The sequence below is a fragment of the Corvus moneduloides genome, chromosome 3 (genome assembly GCF_009650955.1).
Source record: "Corvus moneduloides isolate bCorMon1 chromosome 3, bCorMon1.pri, whole genome shotgun sequence".
In the NCBI taxonomy this organism is placed as follows: Eukaryota; Metazoa; Chordata; class Aves; order Passeriformes; family Corvidae; genus Corvus; species Corvus moneduloides.
Window position 1 is genome coordinate 52455802 of NC_045478.1, and position 17442 is coordinate 52473243.

The 17442-nt window shown below is 38.2% G+C and overlaps 1 protein-coding gene across 2 annotated transcripts in view; it reads right to left on the reverse strand.

The window, feature by feature from the left end:
* The window catches only part of CEP85L (centrosomal protein 85 like), a 137706-nt gene that overhangs the window by 13558 nt on the left and 106706 nt on the right, over nucleotides 1-17442 (reverse strand). For both annotated transcript variants that reach the window (XM_032101557.1, XM_032101559.1), the window contains exons 4-6: nucleotides 13907-14028; nucleotides 2989-3106; nucleotides 795-971 (exon numbers count right to left, since the gene is read on the reverse strand). In XM_032101557.1, coding sequence (XP_031957448.1) covers nucleotides 795-971; nucleotides 2989-3106; nucleotides 13907-14028 — 417 coding nt within the window. The remainder of the gene's footprint in view (nucleotides 1-794; nucleotides 972-2988; nucleotides 3107-13906; nucleotides 14029-17442) is intronic.

Here is a 17442-nt window from a genome sequence, read left to right on the forward strand (position 1 = left end):
AAATGGTAAGGGAGAATTTTGAGATGAATTATGCATTCTTCTTTGTCTTCCCACCTGACACCTCATGGTATCATATTGCTTGTATTCCTTTAACCTGATTTAATATAATTTAAGCCCAGTAATTAAAGAAGATGAGGGTAACAGTGACAATGCATCTCTAAAAAATTTTTAGGAACCCCTTGGTCAATGGCACATTCCTGCTTGCAATAAAGGAAGGCTGTGAGTACATTCAAAACTACCCCTGGGAATTGCTTCGGCCTGGAAAGAAACCCTTTGTCAAAACAGTTCCAAGAACACAGCTGTCTTTTTCTCAGACTAAAGTCCACTCTGCACATCCTAAGAAAACTACAAGAGAAGCACTCCTGCAAAATAGGCATATACAGGCTGGTAAGTGCATCTCAAAGCTTGAGCACCGCATTTACAAACCATGCTAAAAATAAGGATTTAAATTTCACAATCTGTGTTTTTCAATGATGTTTTATTTACTCTAATAAACACTTCAAGCTACAAGAATGAGTGGCTCTTCTATTTCCAAAAGCTTAACTGATATCTGGTTAAAACTGTTACCATGATTACCATTTTACCTAGTTTCACTTTTTAGGCTATATTCTCTGCAAGTCCAGATTTATCCATTAACAACACCTGAAATCATTAATCCTCTTTTTTTATCACAGATAGTTTAGCTACCTTTTGAAAATAACTCAGACACCCACATACCAAGTTGCTTTCTAGCAAACATAACATATGCTGCTGTAACAGTGACAAAAAGAAATGTGGAACGGAAAGACACTTACTTTCTCCTCCATCTTCTTTTTCTCCTCACTAGATTTGTTTGAAAGTTGTTTCACAATTTCACTGAGTTGTAATTCCTTGTTCTCAGCTGCTGCGATCTTTCGCTCAAGCTCCTCGAGGTGGGATGCTGATCTTTCTGAAATGTGAGGTTGCAGTGGTGTGCTCTCATACTGTGGTTGCTTATGAAAAGAAATAAAATAATCACACAAATGAACACACTGGACGCTTGAACTGCAGAGCAGAAAACAGTCCTGCATTGTTTTTGCTGTCAGGAAGGGTGGGGTTTGATTTTTTAAACGTTAAAATACATGGCAACAGCATGTCTTTCAGGAATCTGGAGCAAAAAGACAAAGGAGATGGACACCTTTACACTCATAACAAATGCATAAGAACATTGTGTGGCCACTTTCCCTCTCAGGTTTATGGAAGATGTGATTTTTCTCCTAAAATAAATCCCTATAAATGCAGATAAAAAGCATTTTCAAAACAAATCACTGCCACTGCATTATCATACCACTTCCTGGGAAGAAACACACAAGAAAATGCCTATGAATATATTGTAGTACGAGATGCTTCAATTTCAAGACCCTCCTAAAGCAGAATATCAGTACTAGTCAAACCTTAGAGCTATCACTCCTGGGGTGAGAATGGTGCAGGAACAATCCTGAGACTAGAGCCACAGTCAGAAGGCAGGTCTCCTATCTTTTGTTCTGTATACCAAAACTCCCATCTCCACTGCTCAGAGACAGACAAGCACAAAATGGAAGTCGGTTGCATGTGGGATGAAAAATGAGATGCATCCCATTAGGCTTTCAGTTTCAATATTCTTTTAATAACATAAATTGGTTACCTTTAAAAATACTATCTGTATTCTTCTTTAACTAATGACATTCCTTCAGCAAAGTATTTAGAGATTAAAACCGTCATTAGATTTCCTTTTATAAATTTGTCTTACAGAAGGCACACAAATCAAGCAGAAACCCAAATACCTTTCAAACTTTCAAGTCTCTTTAAATTACGGAAGAGGAATGCACCTGCTGCTTTATTTGAAGCATAACATACTAAGATGTGCACTAAAAGTTCAGTTTCTGCGATATTGTTTCTTTTGTTTGTTTGTTTGTCTGGGCTTTTTGTTTGCATCTTCTCCCCTGCCCCCCCAAAAAATAAGAATTCTTAATCTAGACAGATTTTGAATTATTTTGTATAAGAAGATCTGGAAGCATCAAAAGCCACATTCCTAGATGTCTCAAAAAGTCTCTGTATACCTAAGTTCACAGTGAGGCTCCACTTGAATTCCTCTGCTGACACACAAACCACATTCTCACCTGATGTACAGCTGTGTTATTCCAAGTACACAAATAATGTCATGCTGAAGTACCCTAGCTGAGATCCTAGTGCAGTGTTTGTGACAGAAAAAGATAACATAATAAAAGAGGGACAGAAAAGCTATTTCTCGCTGCATATCTGCCTTTCACACTCTCTAGCTGCATCGCCTTTTAGATATGCCAAGACCTGGAGATGGAATTTGTGTGCTATAAGCAGCCACAGCCCTCATACTGATCTGCATTTCTTGGCGAACCTTTGCTATGTCATCCTTATGCTACTTGATACCTGTGCTAGTTAGATGAAAATTAGGCCAAGTATACTCAAAATACCACCAGAGATTCCCTTTGTGTTCCCTAGGAGCGCTAGTCCATATCCTTTTCAGGTGTCTTGTCAAGAGGTATTCCACCAGTCTGTCTGCCTTCTCACATCTCCTCCATCTATTTTATCCATAAAGTCTAACCATCCTTTGGGCAGTACCTCCTCCACTTCAGAAAACCTCTCATTAGTTATTTTCAGATACTCTCCTATCAAACTATTTTCTCTCCTACTATCTCCCTGCAGGACTACCATACATGCATGCTATTAAACCCTTACTCTTGCAGGGCCACAATCCCTCACTGCTATCTCATTTTTATCAGACTTCAAATTGAGTATGTACAAAATTTTAATGTAACTTCAGATTTCTGCAAATATAAGGTAAACTACAACACTTAGAGGGTATTCTCTGTACAATTCACAGCTATGCAATTACACAGCCATCAACAGTCACAAAAGCTCTACACTTTGGCCTGCAGAAAATTGTGAGCATGCTTCTAGGTGCCATTTACTGGGCAGTGGAAAGCTTTGCAGAAATGAAAGTATTCATCCTACCTGTAAGTTAGTCATGTACGGTTCTTCGCAGTTCACAAGATGGCTCAGTCTTGCATGTTGAGCTCGTATTTCATTCTCCCTTATCTTCTGATGTAAATTGTTAATTTGCTGATTTTGCCTGTAATACACAAATTTAATTTGGAAAAAAAAAAAAAAAAGGAATGGAAGAGAGATTAGAAAAACACAGATCTTAAGACTTATACTGAAGAATACATTAACAATGGTATCCAGCTATCCTGGATCCACACTAGCTGTGGGCTTTTTCCCACTGCAGCCAGGCTGCAGCTGTAGAAATATGATTTGAAAACTCTATCAATTTTGTGGGGGTTGAGGGAGGCTTCTGTTGCCATTTGCTGCTAGGGTTGGAAGTCTAAGCACGGAAAAGAATACAGAAAGCAGAACAAAACCAAACAAAAATGGCACCTTCATTTTACTTGGACTTGTCCTGCTTGGCTCCTCTCTTTACCAGAGCTGACTTCTGACAAAAGTTGAAGAGATTTACAAATTAAGGGGAACAGAAAGAACTTAAGAAGAAAAGGCCACTATATAAGACAGTCACCACAGCTTTCCTGCAAGGTCTCGCTTTTTGCTTAAGACTTTCTCAGTCAACTGCTTTACATAAGATGTAACTTCCCCTGGGGCAAAATACTGCACTGTGTGCTAAAACAAGTACCATGCACCAACTGCCTGGCCAGTGTACAGCAGAAACAGTATCAGCATTGTATCATTATTTAATTATAACACAAATTATATCACTGTTTAAATCATGACTGCATTTGAACTAGGCACAACTGCAGGGCAAACACCTGCCAGCTCCTGTCCCAATCCAAGTCACAGCCCCACAAGGTGTGCGGTGACTCTCCATGGAGCAACAGGCACCTCAAAACCAGACCCCACAGTGGAGCTGTCAGCACCCACCAGAAACGCACAGAGACCGTCTCACTCAACTTAAAACCAGCATTGTGCACTCTGCTAATTTTCACTTTTCCTTCTTTTTTATCCTAGGATATATCTGCGTGCAAGCATGAAATTTTCTTCTCAGAGTTTCACTTCCAAGCATGGAGGATGACTGGCTTTTCTGGAAACAATGACACTGAACCCAGATGACTAAACCCAACCTTAGAAGGAGATAAACAGCAAATACAGGTTAACTTCAAGGGAAAAGACCTGCCTGTGCACATACTGGAAAAGCAAATCTTGCAAAGTATACAGAAAACTATCAAAATCTGTTGCTTTTTTTAAAATTTGGAAGGGTTGAGTTTAGGAAAAGCATCTTGGAAACATTAGCATGTGCATACAAAATACGCATTCTACAACCTATAAACCAACATGAATTATATGTTAGTTGAAAAGATGCCAACTGCAAATTTTAATAGGATGCCAAAACACAGTTAAAGGGACCATTTTAGCTACTCATATTCTCCTAGCCAACTGTACCCCTATTATTTGGTTTACAAGAGGAATTTCATATTTGAAAAATATTGAATGTAGTAGAAGTTACACATTTCTCAGCTAGAAAAAAGAAGACATGGTAACGTGTTTTTTCTATTTCCCTATTTCTGTATCTATAAAGAACAGTAATGAATGGAACACCAGTATATATAAGTTGCCATTTGTTGGTACCTTAGAAAAATTCATTCAACGTGAATGAATAAGAAGAGAGCAAGGGAATGTATCTATGTGACTCCATAGCAAGCCTTAAAATACTTTGTATCAGCACAAGTGATTTTGAGGCTTCCCCTGTTCCCTCTACTATCTAGATGGAACAAGCTTGTACAAACACAGAAGGAGTATGCGACACTGGAAGACTGTGTGCAGTTCTGGTTGTCATCTGTAAGATGGCACTACAAACAAAAAGCTTCCAACTTGTTTTGGAAGATTAGGTAAAAGAATATGCTCTTAACTTGTAACAGACCTTAAAAAAGCCCAAGAGTTTGTATTATCATATGAGAAAATATAAAACCTTGATAATGTCTGTGCATGCCCGATCACAGAGACCAAAACTATTTAGTATGAGTTATCCAAACCTATGAACTGAAGTAAATTTTCATTTTTCATCACCTTATTACTTCCTAGACAGAACTATTAAAATTTTGTTGTCCCACGCGTTTTAAAATTATTTATCCACTTGTCACATACCCCTTGAAAGCATGATATGATTTTCTGTTTATGGCTGATTTTAACTTAGCAGTGCCTTCCTTCCCAGGCAGGATTTCAAGAGCCTGGACACTACAGCCTGGAGTATTTTAAAAAATTTTTAAAATATTTTTAAACTACCAGTGTAGTTTGAACTATGCTACCGTATTTCCTTTAATAATCCTTTCCCTATCCTACCAAATCCCTGTTGGAAAAAAATGTGAGATAAGTCAATCTGAGATGAGACAGAACACAGAGTTTAACTAGCTTGCTTCTTTTCACTCTGCAAAGCATGAGACTCTCCATCATTATATAACCTTGCCAACAAAACACACTCTAGAAATATTTTAAGGTTGTGTAGATGCCACGACTTCTTTACGTAACTGCCTCTCTGAAAACAGCATTAGCCTCATGGCACCCAGAAACAAAAATTTTGCTGCATAACCAGATACTCTGAGCTTTATTTAAAGGGAATTTATAAAGTTCAGTTGCTCTCAAAAACACAGGTTGCCTATTACAGTGGGAACACTGACCCCACAAGCCTCCCTGTTACCAATCTATCAGCCCAGCACTTTAAAAAAACAAAATTAAATACAATCAGCCTTTAGCATTTAGGTGCCTCCAAGTTTCTGTCGAGCTCCTCAACCTTTAGTGCTTCCAGAAGCCATCCGAGTGCAAGTGGGAGCAGGTTGTGCCCTGAGCTCAGGGCATGGGGGAATCTGACAGGATCCCAGCCTTGAGACTTCAGTGCACAGAAACCAGACCCTACCTCACACAACCAGGTTCAGTGAAAGTACTGTACCTAGGTACCCCAGAAACTACTTTCCTTCACAATCTCCTCATTTTTTTCCCCATAACTGTTACGATTTTATGTTGACAGCAAAGGAAGACTTACTGATGTATTATGTAAGTGTCATGGCACTTTTCATACGGTTTCATTCAGGTCCTTTGTCCAAAAGGAAAAAACACCATTTTACTTAAAGTGTCTGTCTTGACCCATCCCTTCCCTTACACTCAGACTGAAGTAGAAGAGAAGGCAGTACCCTGATCCAAAGTCGTCAACCAGCCAAAAGGACTCAGAGCTGAGAAGTTTGTTTAAAAAAAAAAAAAAAAAAAAAAAAACTTAAAAAAAAAAAAAAAGTCACAGAAGGCAAAAATAAAATAAAAAACATCCTTTTGCAAGGGACATTTTAGTTTTCCTTATTTAAACTGATCAAAAGGAAATGGCATTTAAATATGTACAAACTGTAAATATTCTATCCAATCAATTAATACAAACATGAGACTAATAATATTGTTTTCACAAACTCTTCTGACACAAATCTTTCCAGCTGTCCCTCAAGGTGTCTCCAGAAACTGGGGGTGGCAGTGCAGAAACAAACAGGCAAAAAGAGAATCTGAACTCCTCTTGAGACAGGAAAAGACCACCTGGTACACAGAAGACTGTTGCAATTACCCAGAAGAGTTCTGCACTGAAGAAATCTTGTCTTTTTCTCCAGGTATAATGATTTAAAGGTGGGTTTTTTCTTTCAGAAGCTACCTGCTTGCTATATTTTCTTTTCTTTTTTTTTTTTTTAAATTTCACTGATACCCTGGACCATGCCTTTTCACCCCATTTTTTGAACCTCCAGCCATTTATAAATAACTTGAGATCAAATCCTCCCTGTGCTGCTCCCGGGTACATTCTTTCTGAGGGAGCTCAGCAGAAGTGACAGGTTATCCAACATATAAGACTCAAGTCGTGGCTATGTGCTGCTCTATGGTCTCCTAAACCAGCTCTTTTGTCCCAGTTCCTACATGCTAGCTATTTACATTCTAGCTAGATTATTTACAGAAAGCCCTATATTTGCACAAAGTAATGACTTTGGCTTATTTCCAGGTCTTGTAAACACATATTTTGCTCCCTTTTCTTCTATTACCTCGAACATTCTTTATTTTTGTAAACAAAATTTCAAGGCTTCAGCCATGTTTCACTACTGCAGATCGATGATATTTTGTTAGGAAGGAAAAGTGAAAAACCTGTTATGGCAGATTGTACCATTCTCTTGCCTTTCCCAGAATTACCAACTACCATTCCTACATGAAATCCACATGTAGGATAGAGACACTAGAGACTAGGCTACCAAAGATGCTGATTCTGTGTAACTATTTCCTTGGTACTGAAGGAGAGTAGTATTCCTTATCTGTCTTTCTGCCTGCCACAGATACTTCCATTCGTAATCCCCCCATTCTATGGCTCTACTTACAAAGCTGTCTAGAACTCAGAGGAAAACTTCTGATGCTACTTGACCCTAACTGCACCCATTGAAATGAACAAAGAAAGTTAGAGCCATAAGAACGAAGTATCAATGGGAAGAGGAGGAAGTCTCTATTTTGATTCAATTGCAGTTCTGTCCTTTAGCTCAAAAAATTGCCTTTGAAAACTCAAGACAGCACAGAAGATGTCGGATAGCAGAGAACACACACACACAAAATGTGCACAAGCCTGGACTGTTTTCAGAGACCAGCACTAATAAACTGCTTAATATACAAACTGCTTCTCCTTAAGCGTCAAAAATATTTGTGTGACTTAACTGACATTCACATAATTTTCTCACATTCACACAGGACAAGTGTGGACACATACTTATACAGACACTCATACATGCATTTGTCTGGAAATAAACCGTATTTCTTGAATCTGGGACCAGCTCACCCATTCACCATAAGCCCATCTTACCCCTTACTTACTCTAACTTACTCTAACATTGAAAGAGCCTTTAGAAAGAAACACACATCTGTCAGAGAAGCACTTCCTTCCCGCAACTTCCAAGTTATGCTTTTTAACTTTAATTCTTAAATTAGCATAAATCTAAGTCCCATACCCCAAATCAAGGCACCAGATCCAGTAACTTCAAACAATTCAGGGACTTTAGAACAGAGCTTCCTGCACCACAGAAGGGTCATTAGTAACTTCTTAAGAAACCAAATGACAATTGATGCTTACCTTCAAAAGTCACAAGTTTACAAGAATTTGCTGCTTTAGGTGAAAATGTCTGAGCGGATTTCTTCAGAATCAGGATGCAAAGCAAAATACAACATGGATCTCTCTGTACTATAGATATAATTTATTCCATACTGCAGCTGGACATACGCTGCTTTGTTTTGTTGCTTAAGAAGTTGGATACAAATCATTATATCCCTTTGTTTTAGAGGCACAATCTCTTGGGACCCCAAGTCCAGACGTGCAGAATACTGATAGGGAACGAGATCCTTAGTACACAAAGTCCTAAAAACAATGTGACTACGTTTTCCGGAATTTGGAAGATAATGCCAAAGAACTCCAACATCAGCAAAGCTTATGAGAAAAGATCTCAAATTTCCTATGCAATAAAGTCTCCTTTTTTTGTAAAATTGTTACCAGTGAACCTTTCTTCCAGTCACAGCAGAACTTACCTTGAAGGAAGATGGGAACACTACCTTTGGGAGTCAAGACATGAATCTCTGATCTGGATGGATTGGTTTGTGTGGTATTTTTTAATGACTTTTCTGAATTGCATAAAGTTTGAAATGCTTGCCTGACCCACAGGAGGTGAACTAGTGCTGAAGCAAGGCAGGCAAGAGCACAGACAGCAACTCTACTTTCTCAAAAGCTTTGAGCTACTTAATTAAGGGGGTGAGGAATGAGAGGGACACAGACAAAATGTCTCTTCAGAGAGAGGACTGCACTCTCCTTCCCATGGTAGGAGCTCTTCAACTTCTGCAGTCTCCTGACAGGACAAACACAGAGCAACTCATGCACCTCCCCTGCTGTTCTCAGCTTTGCAAAATACTAGAACTTCCTAAAAATACTTGAATCTACACAATATAAAATAGTTTAGCACCAGCTCATCAGAGAAGTATCTGGGACTGCAGCTGACCAAAACTCCACAATGTTGTACCACAAAAAGTAAACACTACACAACCATGGCCTGTGAGAGACAAGTGCTCAGCCCAAGGGAGGCCTCAATGGCCAGTTTGGACACTTCACGGAAGATGTGCTCATCAGCTGGAGAGATCTCAAAGAATAACAAAAACTACTTCATGCCTAGAAAACATTACCTAGGAGGAAAGACTAAATCATATTAGGAAAAATTTTCTAACATTTGACCTACATAAACATCAGACTGCTCAACACAGAAAGGCTGTAGAACATCTGGTATTGCAGATACTGCAATAGTGTAAGCATTTAGTGACAGCACTACAGCTTGTCTTCCCTATGGCCTGGCAGTCAGGTTAAACAGGTCCTTTCTAACCCTACATCCTCTCATTATTGCTAAGATCTAGGCTATTAGATGAAACTACTTTCATCAATGTTACTAGCATTCACATCTGAAAAAGTGACCTTTTAAAACAGCTAAAATAATTACTCTGTAGCAAAACCTTCCTGAAAGTTTACCAGCTCAAGATACACAGAAGTCTCATCCACAAGTTACCTGGGTGACTAGTGGTATTGGAAAAAGATAAAAGCATCTTTTTCACACTTTTATTGGAAGCAAAGTGTATTTTACACAGCAGAGCACTCTGAGGAGCTTCCTCACAGCCCCACTCCCTGCACAGGACTCCCTGTTACACACTCACCACCTGGGCAGTATAAAGCTTCAGGTTCCTCAAAAATGGCATCAAATTATCACTTAAGTGGATATGAAGATCTTAACAAGCCAATTGAAATTAAAAGAACTACAGCTTTATACTAGCATTAGAATGATCACTGTCAGAGCATATACAGTTTGATGTCATCTACTGAAATCAGGACAATTTAATACAAAGCAAAGAAAATCTAATTCTCCTGGCTCAGTGAAAACATCTAATCCTAATTCAGATACGGATTAAAAAATCTATGATTTTGCAACTGTTTTAAGAATCTAAATGTTGTTCTGCTCTGAGAGATAACAGCTACTCACTAAAATTGTACTTCCAAACCTACCTTTCCTTAAAAAGCTGTTCAAATGCTCTTATGCTGCCTGCAAGAGAACACTGCATGCCCAGTGTTATTCTCAGCAGCTTGTGTCATATGTCCAGATATTTGGCATTTATTCACGTACCTACTACATGCTGCCCCTGCCAGGCAAACTCTGCCAGAATGACACTAGAGACATCTACAGTGGCAGGTCAGTCTCAAGAGACACTCAGCATTGCACCAAACACTGTAATTTTAGTGGTGTTATTGTACTGAACAGAGGAGCAACATGAAGAATTAAAATGTGACATAGTAATTTTCTAAACCAATACAAACACTCTTGGCTCCCTCTGGTGCTAAATATAATGCTGCCATTATACTAAGCTGCCAGAGAAGTAAGGCAATGATATAATCCAATTATTTCGTACAGTAGGTGACAAACATTATAGTAATAAGTGTTACAGCAGCAGATTTCCTCTTACAGACTAAATCCTTAAGTCCTCATTCATGGCCTGTAACAACAGTTCTTATGTGGAGAAAACAAGACACACACCTTGAAGAAGTGCCACTGTGTTCTGGTATGCACATACAGTGCAGGCTGGCTTCCTCGCACCAGGTTTTCTCTTCCTAAAAGTACAGGCTCCTCCTCATTTTCTTAAGAGCAGAACTAAAAAGCATTTCAAGTTTTTAGTGATTAAACTAGCAGTGACTCCTAGAGTAGTTTAAAAAGCAAACCAGAACCACTTTTAAACCCACTCAATTATGCTGTGTACTACTTAAATAAATGCTGAACAGACTATACAAAATAAATCAATTTCATTTATCTATTATTAAATCTACTGTTGAACACAGCATACAGATCAAAAATCAAGCTACTTGTTCTATTCACAGGCTCAAGTGACTGTTTGGGATATTAAAAACTTAAAAATACTTGAATTTCTAGTGACACACCAAAGTATCCAAATATTATGATTTACACTGTTAAGCATTATGCCTTGAATTGTTTTCATAACTACTGGAAACTTACTTGCAACTATTCCTATCTGTTAAATTTCCAATGCAAAACAAGGAAATTTAATAATCTAATCTGGAAGGGCCGAATTTTTTGCCTTTTTGTCTTGGTGTGGAAAGAAGGAAAGCAGGCAGCACGTTTCACTTTCCTTCATCTGCTCTTCTTCCCTTTTTTAACAAGATAAAGCTAGAACAGCTTAAAAATACTACCCTGTACAGAGCATCCACTTCCTACTTATCAACAGATTTAAGCACTACTGCGCAGAACAAGGTGTGTGATATTAATCTCCTCCACTTCCTCAGTAAGTGGGACACCAGTACAATTCCCAACAAAAGAGTGTTTAACCTTAAAAAGATGGTTAATGACCCTGCGGATGAAGGGGAGGCTGGTGACAAGGGCAAGAGGGGGGTGTCCCTGGTGTGCATCTTTTCATCCGGCTGTTCCTTGTACTTGCCAGCAGCAAAAAGCTGGGTCTGGAGCACCGTGCCAGCTGCTGTCCCACTCCTCTGGCTACCAGGCAGCAGGAGGTTAACCCATCTCTCCAGAGCTTCTGTCCCCTCAACCACCAGTCTGTAAATTCAGTATACGTCTTAAGGAGATTACACCTTTTAAAACTCCACGAAAACCACAGGTACAAAGGCCCTCTCAAACACCTACTACCTAACCTCAGTCAACAAATTAATTCCTCCTCCATTTCACCAACGCATAAATTCTGTAATTTAACTACCACCATGCTGAATTAACTACACTTTAGCAAACTTCGTATTTTTTATTTTAGGTCACTATTCCCAAATAAATTCAAACTCTGAAAAGAAGTTTAATTTAAGTTCAGGAAGATCAAGAGCTGGAAGTTCTTGTTCCCATGTGTTAAATATAGGTAATATCACGTTTTCACCCAGTGCCACTTTGGGCCTTGAAGAAAGGTAGTTTTCACACTTCAGCCTTAACACCCCATCTAATATGAAATGTAACACTAGTGCTTTTTAACGGAGTTCTATTTCAAGGTTTTTGCACAGTAGATATGTACCATTTTCTTCATGAATGAAACCAAAAGTATTTTTATTTTTCACAGAAAGCACTACCTGCTCTTAAAAAAATAAAAAATTAAGCAATCTGTTGTAAAAACTTTGTAAATATGCAACACTGATTTGTACTAATCTTAAAAGTACAAACCATCTATTTTAAATGTTTCTATTTCATTTTAAAATAACTTCAGGCAAATATTTTGCTCAAATGGAAATTCAATATTCGAAAAAGAGCCTGTTCTGTGATGTATTGTTACATTGCATTATTACAAATTACAACATTAACACCAAGTATCTGCTTAAGTATGTAACATCACTAAGTGGTCTGTCGCACTTCAATAGCTTACTGAGTCTATTTTGCCTTTTCAGCTGAATGAAAAGAAATTATCTAAGCAGACTTCTGGTGAGAAATATTGAAAGAACTGTATTCACTAACATTAAGTCACACAAAAGAAATTACTTCTACAAAAAAAAGAACTAGCACACCATCACTGGATGTCAAGAAATAGCTTTTCTTCTTCCACATGGACAGTATCAAGCAACATTAGCAGGCAGCCAGCTTAAAAGCAGTCCCTTCAGAAACTTCTCCCTTGACTGTAAACACATTTCCAGTGTGAGAAGAGCAACACCAACTGCATTTTTAGCTGCCAGTGTGTAACAAGCCTTCATGTGGAGTGCAGAGGATGGTAAGCCCCAGCAGAGGCACTGAAGGCCATCCCAGGCATCAAGGGCAATGTACTCACAAACACTGCTGACAGCTTAGGGCCCAGGAGGTGGGCTGCAGGTTTCCTACTACAGCTTTACTAACTGACATAGCAAGCCTGAAAAAAACACCGTAATTCAGATGGCCTTCAAGCAGCTGATCAAAAGGCTCTGACAGAGGAGATGTAAGCAACAGCCAAGGATGTTTCCATTTTAACTGCTTACCCCCTTGGGAGATCATCACCTCCGAAGGAGAGCTGGCAGAGTGGAATGGTGAGCCCAGTTCCTAACTGAGTCCCATCATTGCTGCAGCAGCAGGTAAACACACACTGACATCCCACATCAAACCAGGCAACCCAATGCCAACTTCCACCACTGAAATGCCTCCAGAGGTGCTGGCCAGACTGCCAAGGGACAGAAACACCTTCAACCACTGCAATTCCTCACTCTGTCGCAATAGAGGAATGAACAGATCTTGCACAAGCATAATCTTCCCAGTACTAAAAACTTAACAGTGGTGAATTGCTATTAAGGCCCATTCACATTGACAGCAATTTTAATAAAAAGTTATGTATTTATTGACATAAAGATTCTGGATTTAGTATTTTTCTTTTATCTGAACAATTTGTATGAGGATTTGAATAGGATTTTACCACTGAATATTACTACAAAGGCCAGTTTCTCAAAGCTTTATCAACTGGCTTCAAATACGTTGCATTTCTGTACTTGTCATGGAAAGAAAGTCAGCACGATGTAGCTGACCAATTTTCATCTTGCAAGTCACTTCCAAGACCTTAAAGCAGAAAGATGTCCTATACAAATCTGCAGCCCAGTAAGAAGCTAAGAGGGGAATCTGACAGCAGAACTGGCTGTTGGGCCCACTGTTCCTTTTCCACTCCAGAGGCATTAAACCTCCTAAATACATTTCCAACTTTCTGTAAGACTTTAGGCCAGCTGCCAGTCTTCTCTCCTAGCAGAACTAGCTCCTACATATTTGTGCATAAATAGTAGCTGGACTGAAACCTAACAACTTTACTGAGTAAGTAGTTCTCCTGAAAGCCAGCTTTTACACCATAGCTTTTACTTAACCTAGTCTAATGAATGCAGCAGGAGCTGGGTACTTACCGATCAATCACAAACTCCTTCTGTCTTAGCAGCCCCTCTTTAATTTTCATTAGAGATTCCCAGTTGCTGGAGTCCTGATAGCTGGTAGCTGGGTAACTTGAACGAGATGTTCCAGGTGAAACCTGCATAAAATAATTGTAGGATTAGCCCCCAAAACAGTGAAGGTAAATAATGTCCTACATATTACAGCATTTACAAAGTGGTTTGTTCTCACAGAAACCTAAGGACTGTTTTTCAGTTCAATTCAGATTTGCTTTGTATAAAACAACTGGATTTATAAACAAATTTCTTGAAACAAACTTCAGCTCAGTGTCACTGATTTTATAATTTCTCTAGTAAACAATTCATAGCTCTGAAAGCAGTTTGGAATTAATACCTCGTTAAGAATTTAACTACATCATCAAGAGGAAGACCATAAAATGTTCATATCCTATTGCAATCCTTGTAGCACTTCAAAGACATTGCTGGATAACTTTAAACCTGCCGGTAACTGCAGGTGACACTTGCCACTGACCCAGTCAACTCCCACCTGTAACAACAGCACACAGAGAAATTTCCCTTGACGTGCGTGCACTTAAAATGCAGAATATGGGAATATAATTCTGGCTAAATTGTAACTGTTTCTGACAATAAAAGTTTCACAAGTAACAGGTTTCAGGTTTTCTATTCATTTTCATAAAAACCATACTCTGTGTCTTGCAACAATTGAAATGAATGTGAACCAACAACATCATGGTTTGGAAGAAAAGAAAAAACTAACTGGGATGTTCAATCAAGAAAGCATTTATTACAAATTTATTACAAATATTTGCATCAGGAATTCACATAAGGTAAGGTTTAAGGTAGAGCTTCTGTGATCAAACAGGGATCCCAGCATCAACTGCCATGAAGTACCATTTAATCTTTTACCAGTTTTCTGAATCACTGAAAAAGGATAACTCTTTTTATTATCTGAGAAGTATCCTGGACTATGCTGTCTTTCTATGTTTTTGAAAAAGAGCAGAAGGAAAAAAAGCGAAAAAACATGGCTATTAAAAAAAAAAATAGACTTTAGGCTATTTTTTCTTTTATAGCTCTACAATGTTTTATATTTCATCTGAAATTACAACAAACCGTATTAAGACCAAGACATATCATCAACAATTAAAGTAAGTTAAACAGTCGTGCTCCCTGCTTCTGGTCAAGAAGTTTGTAAGTGAATTGTAACACTGAATGGAAAGAATTCATTGCTTAAACCCCAATATCATGAGGTACTTAAGTCAGGAGCCAACTCCTCACATCATCTCTTCTGTAACTTTAAGAAGTATTTTTTCCCATTCAGTCTAGTTCAGTTCAATCCCTAGCTTGCCCGCTGATGTATTTCTGCCCATTTATTCTAATTTAAAACTTAAAACCAGGTAAGATGACAAGACTTACCATTTCTAAAAATCTCTCAAGACTGTTACACCCCCACCTCATCTCTCATGCCCTCAGGTCCCATTTATCTGCTTCAGAGAATATTTCTTTTGCTTAACAAACTGGATAGCTTCAATAGTAAGATCAGTTATGAATGATTAAAAAAAAAAGAAAAAGCCAAAAACCAAACCCAAAGAACATCAATAGTCCTACACGTTAAATACTGCATGCCAATTAAAAGAAGTCTAAAATGGTAATCTTTTTTTTTGTTTGGGCAGTGATCTAATAAAACTCAAGTAAGACACTTAGTCATGATTCTTCCTGTAAGTAACATACATGTAGAGTCTTTATGGCTTAAGGAATCTAAAGTTTATTTTGCCTGGGTTGCTCCATCCAGACCACATCATTTCAAAGTCATCATTGGTGCTTACAGAATACCTTGGGATTGTCACATACTGTTCTGTATTAGTTATACATATGACTGGCTAAATTAAGAGGCACCAGCACAAACCTATTCCAGTGAAAGTCTCTTAGTGACCCATGCCATGACATGCAGTACAAAGTGACAACATCAGGAACTATCACTGGACTTCATGTTATGAATTTTTTTCCTTTGCTTTTCCCACTACAGTGCTGATGAATGCTTTCTTACATCCACTTCAACACCATTACACTGAAGTCAAAAAAGAAGAAAGAAACAGTCCTTATTGCAGCTGGGATTAGATCTTTACTTTTCAGAGCCACAGTCCTTCTCTACTCCAAAGAAAACTCACAAGCATTTGACATGACGAACAGGAAATATATGATTTTCTAAAGCCAAATCAACTTAATGAGCAAGATGAATTTTCTCTTCAAGACTGAACTATAAAAATGAAGAGATTAAAGACAACTATTTAAATGTGAACCTATCTTAAGTGACGACATTCTGGAAGTCACTGGTGGTTTCTCTAGGAGAGTTCTTCAATGCAAGCCCCTTACAATCTAGCACCTCTACAAACTTTGTAATTTGCACTGACATTGGAAAAAAACTCTTCAAATTTGGTACAGTAAGTAACTATACAAGTCAAATACTGTGGCTGCTGAAAAGCAATGCAATGAGTTTTGCAAAGTTAAGAACAGAGTAATTTTTCGTGACATAGATGCCAACAATAGAGTGTTAGTTTAGGGTTTTTGTTAAATCTGAAACATAAAGCCTCCATAGATGACTCACTGAGATGCTTTAACTTTGGAACATACCCAATCTTATGGAGTATATATATGCTGTATATATATATATACATAATAACAAATGAAATATTACTTTGTATTATATTGTGTGCTTCAATTTTTCACTCAGAACAAAAATGTTTGATTCTGATATCATGTTTCATCCAATTAAAAAAAAAAAGAATATACTAAAAATACCTCTTAGCACTTCCCAAAATAACAAGACACTTCACTCATTTATGAGCACATGGTGTTGACTACTACAGACAGCTTTCTAACTGCTTTGAATTGTGTGGTAACACACAAGCAGCCCGCTTACATTTGAGTACCTTGTCTCCTAAGGATATCAAACCAAATAGTGAGACCAGATACACTTCCAGGAGTCATATTTAGAAAGCCAGCCACAACTTCAAGCCCTTAACCTGAATCGTCCACAGCTACAAAACAAAATACCATCTGGAAAGACACAGCATTCTTTTCTATCTGTCCTACAAAATACAACTATTTTTGTCACCTGGCACCTCTTCTGAGAGTATCACCCTTGTCCTGAAAACATCTGTTCAGTTAGAACAGAATCTTTTGCACAGTGACATCCAAAGGTCCTCACTAGCTTGTTTTGTGACAAAGGCTTGGCAAGCCTTCAAGTCACTGCAGAGGGAAAGTCAGCTGCTGGGGAAAAAAAAAAATAATCTTTGCTGTACTAACCTAGATGCAAATACTTACTGCTGGAAGAGACATTGCTGACTGATAATTTCATGTTTATTTATCAGTGGAAAAACAATTTTTCTGTGAACAGAGTGTAACATCATTTAGACAACTTAGGTCAAATATGGCTGGGTTTTTAATTGGGCTAATTAAAATTATCTTCTCAAATATGCCCATAGTTTCTGCTTGAAGCAGATCAGTGTCTCAGCACACAGAGCAGCCCAGCATTC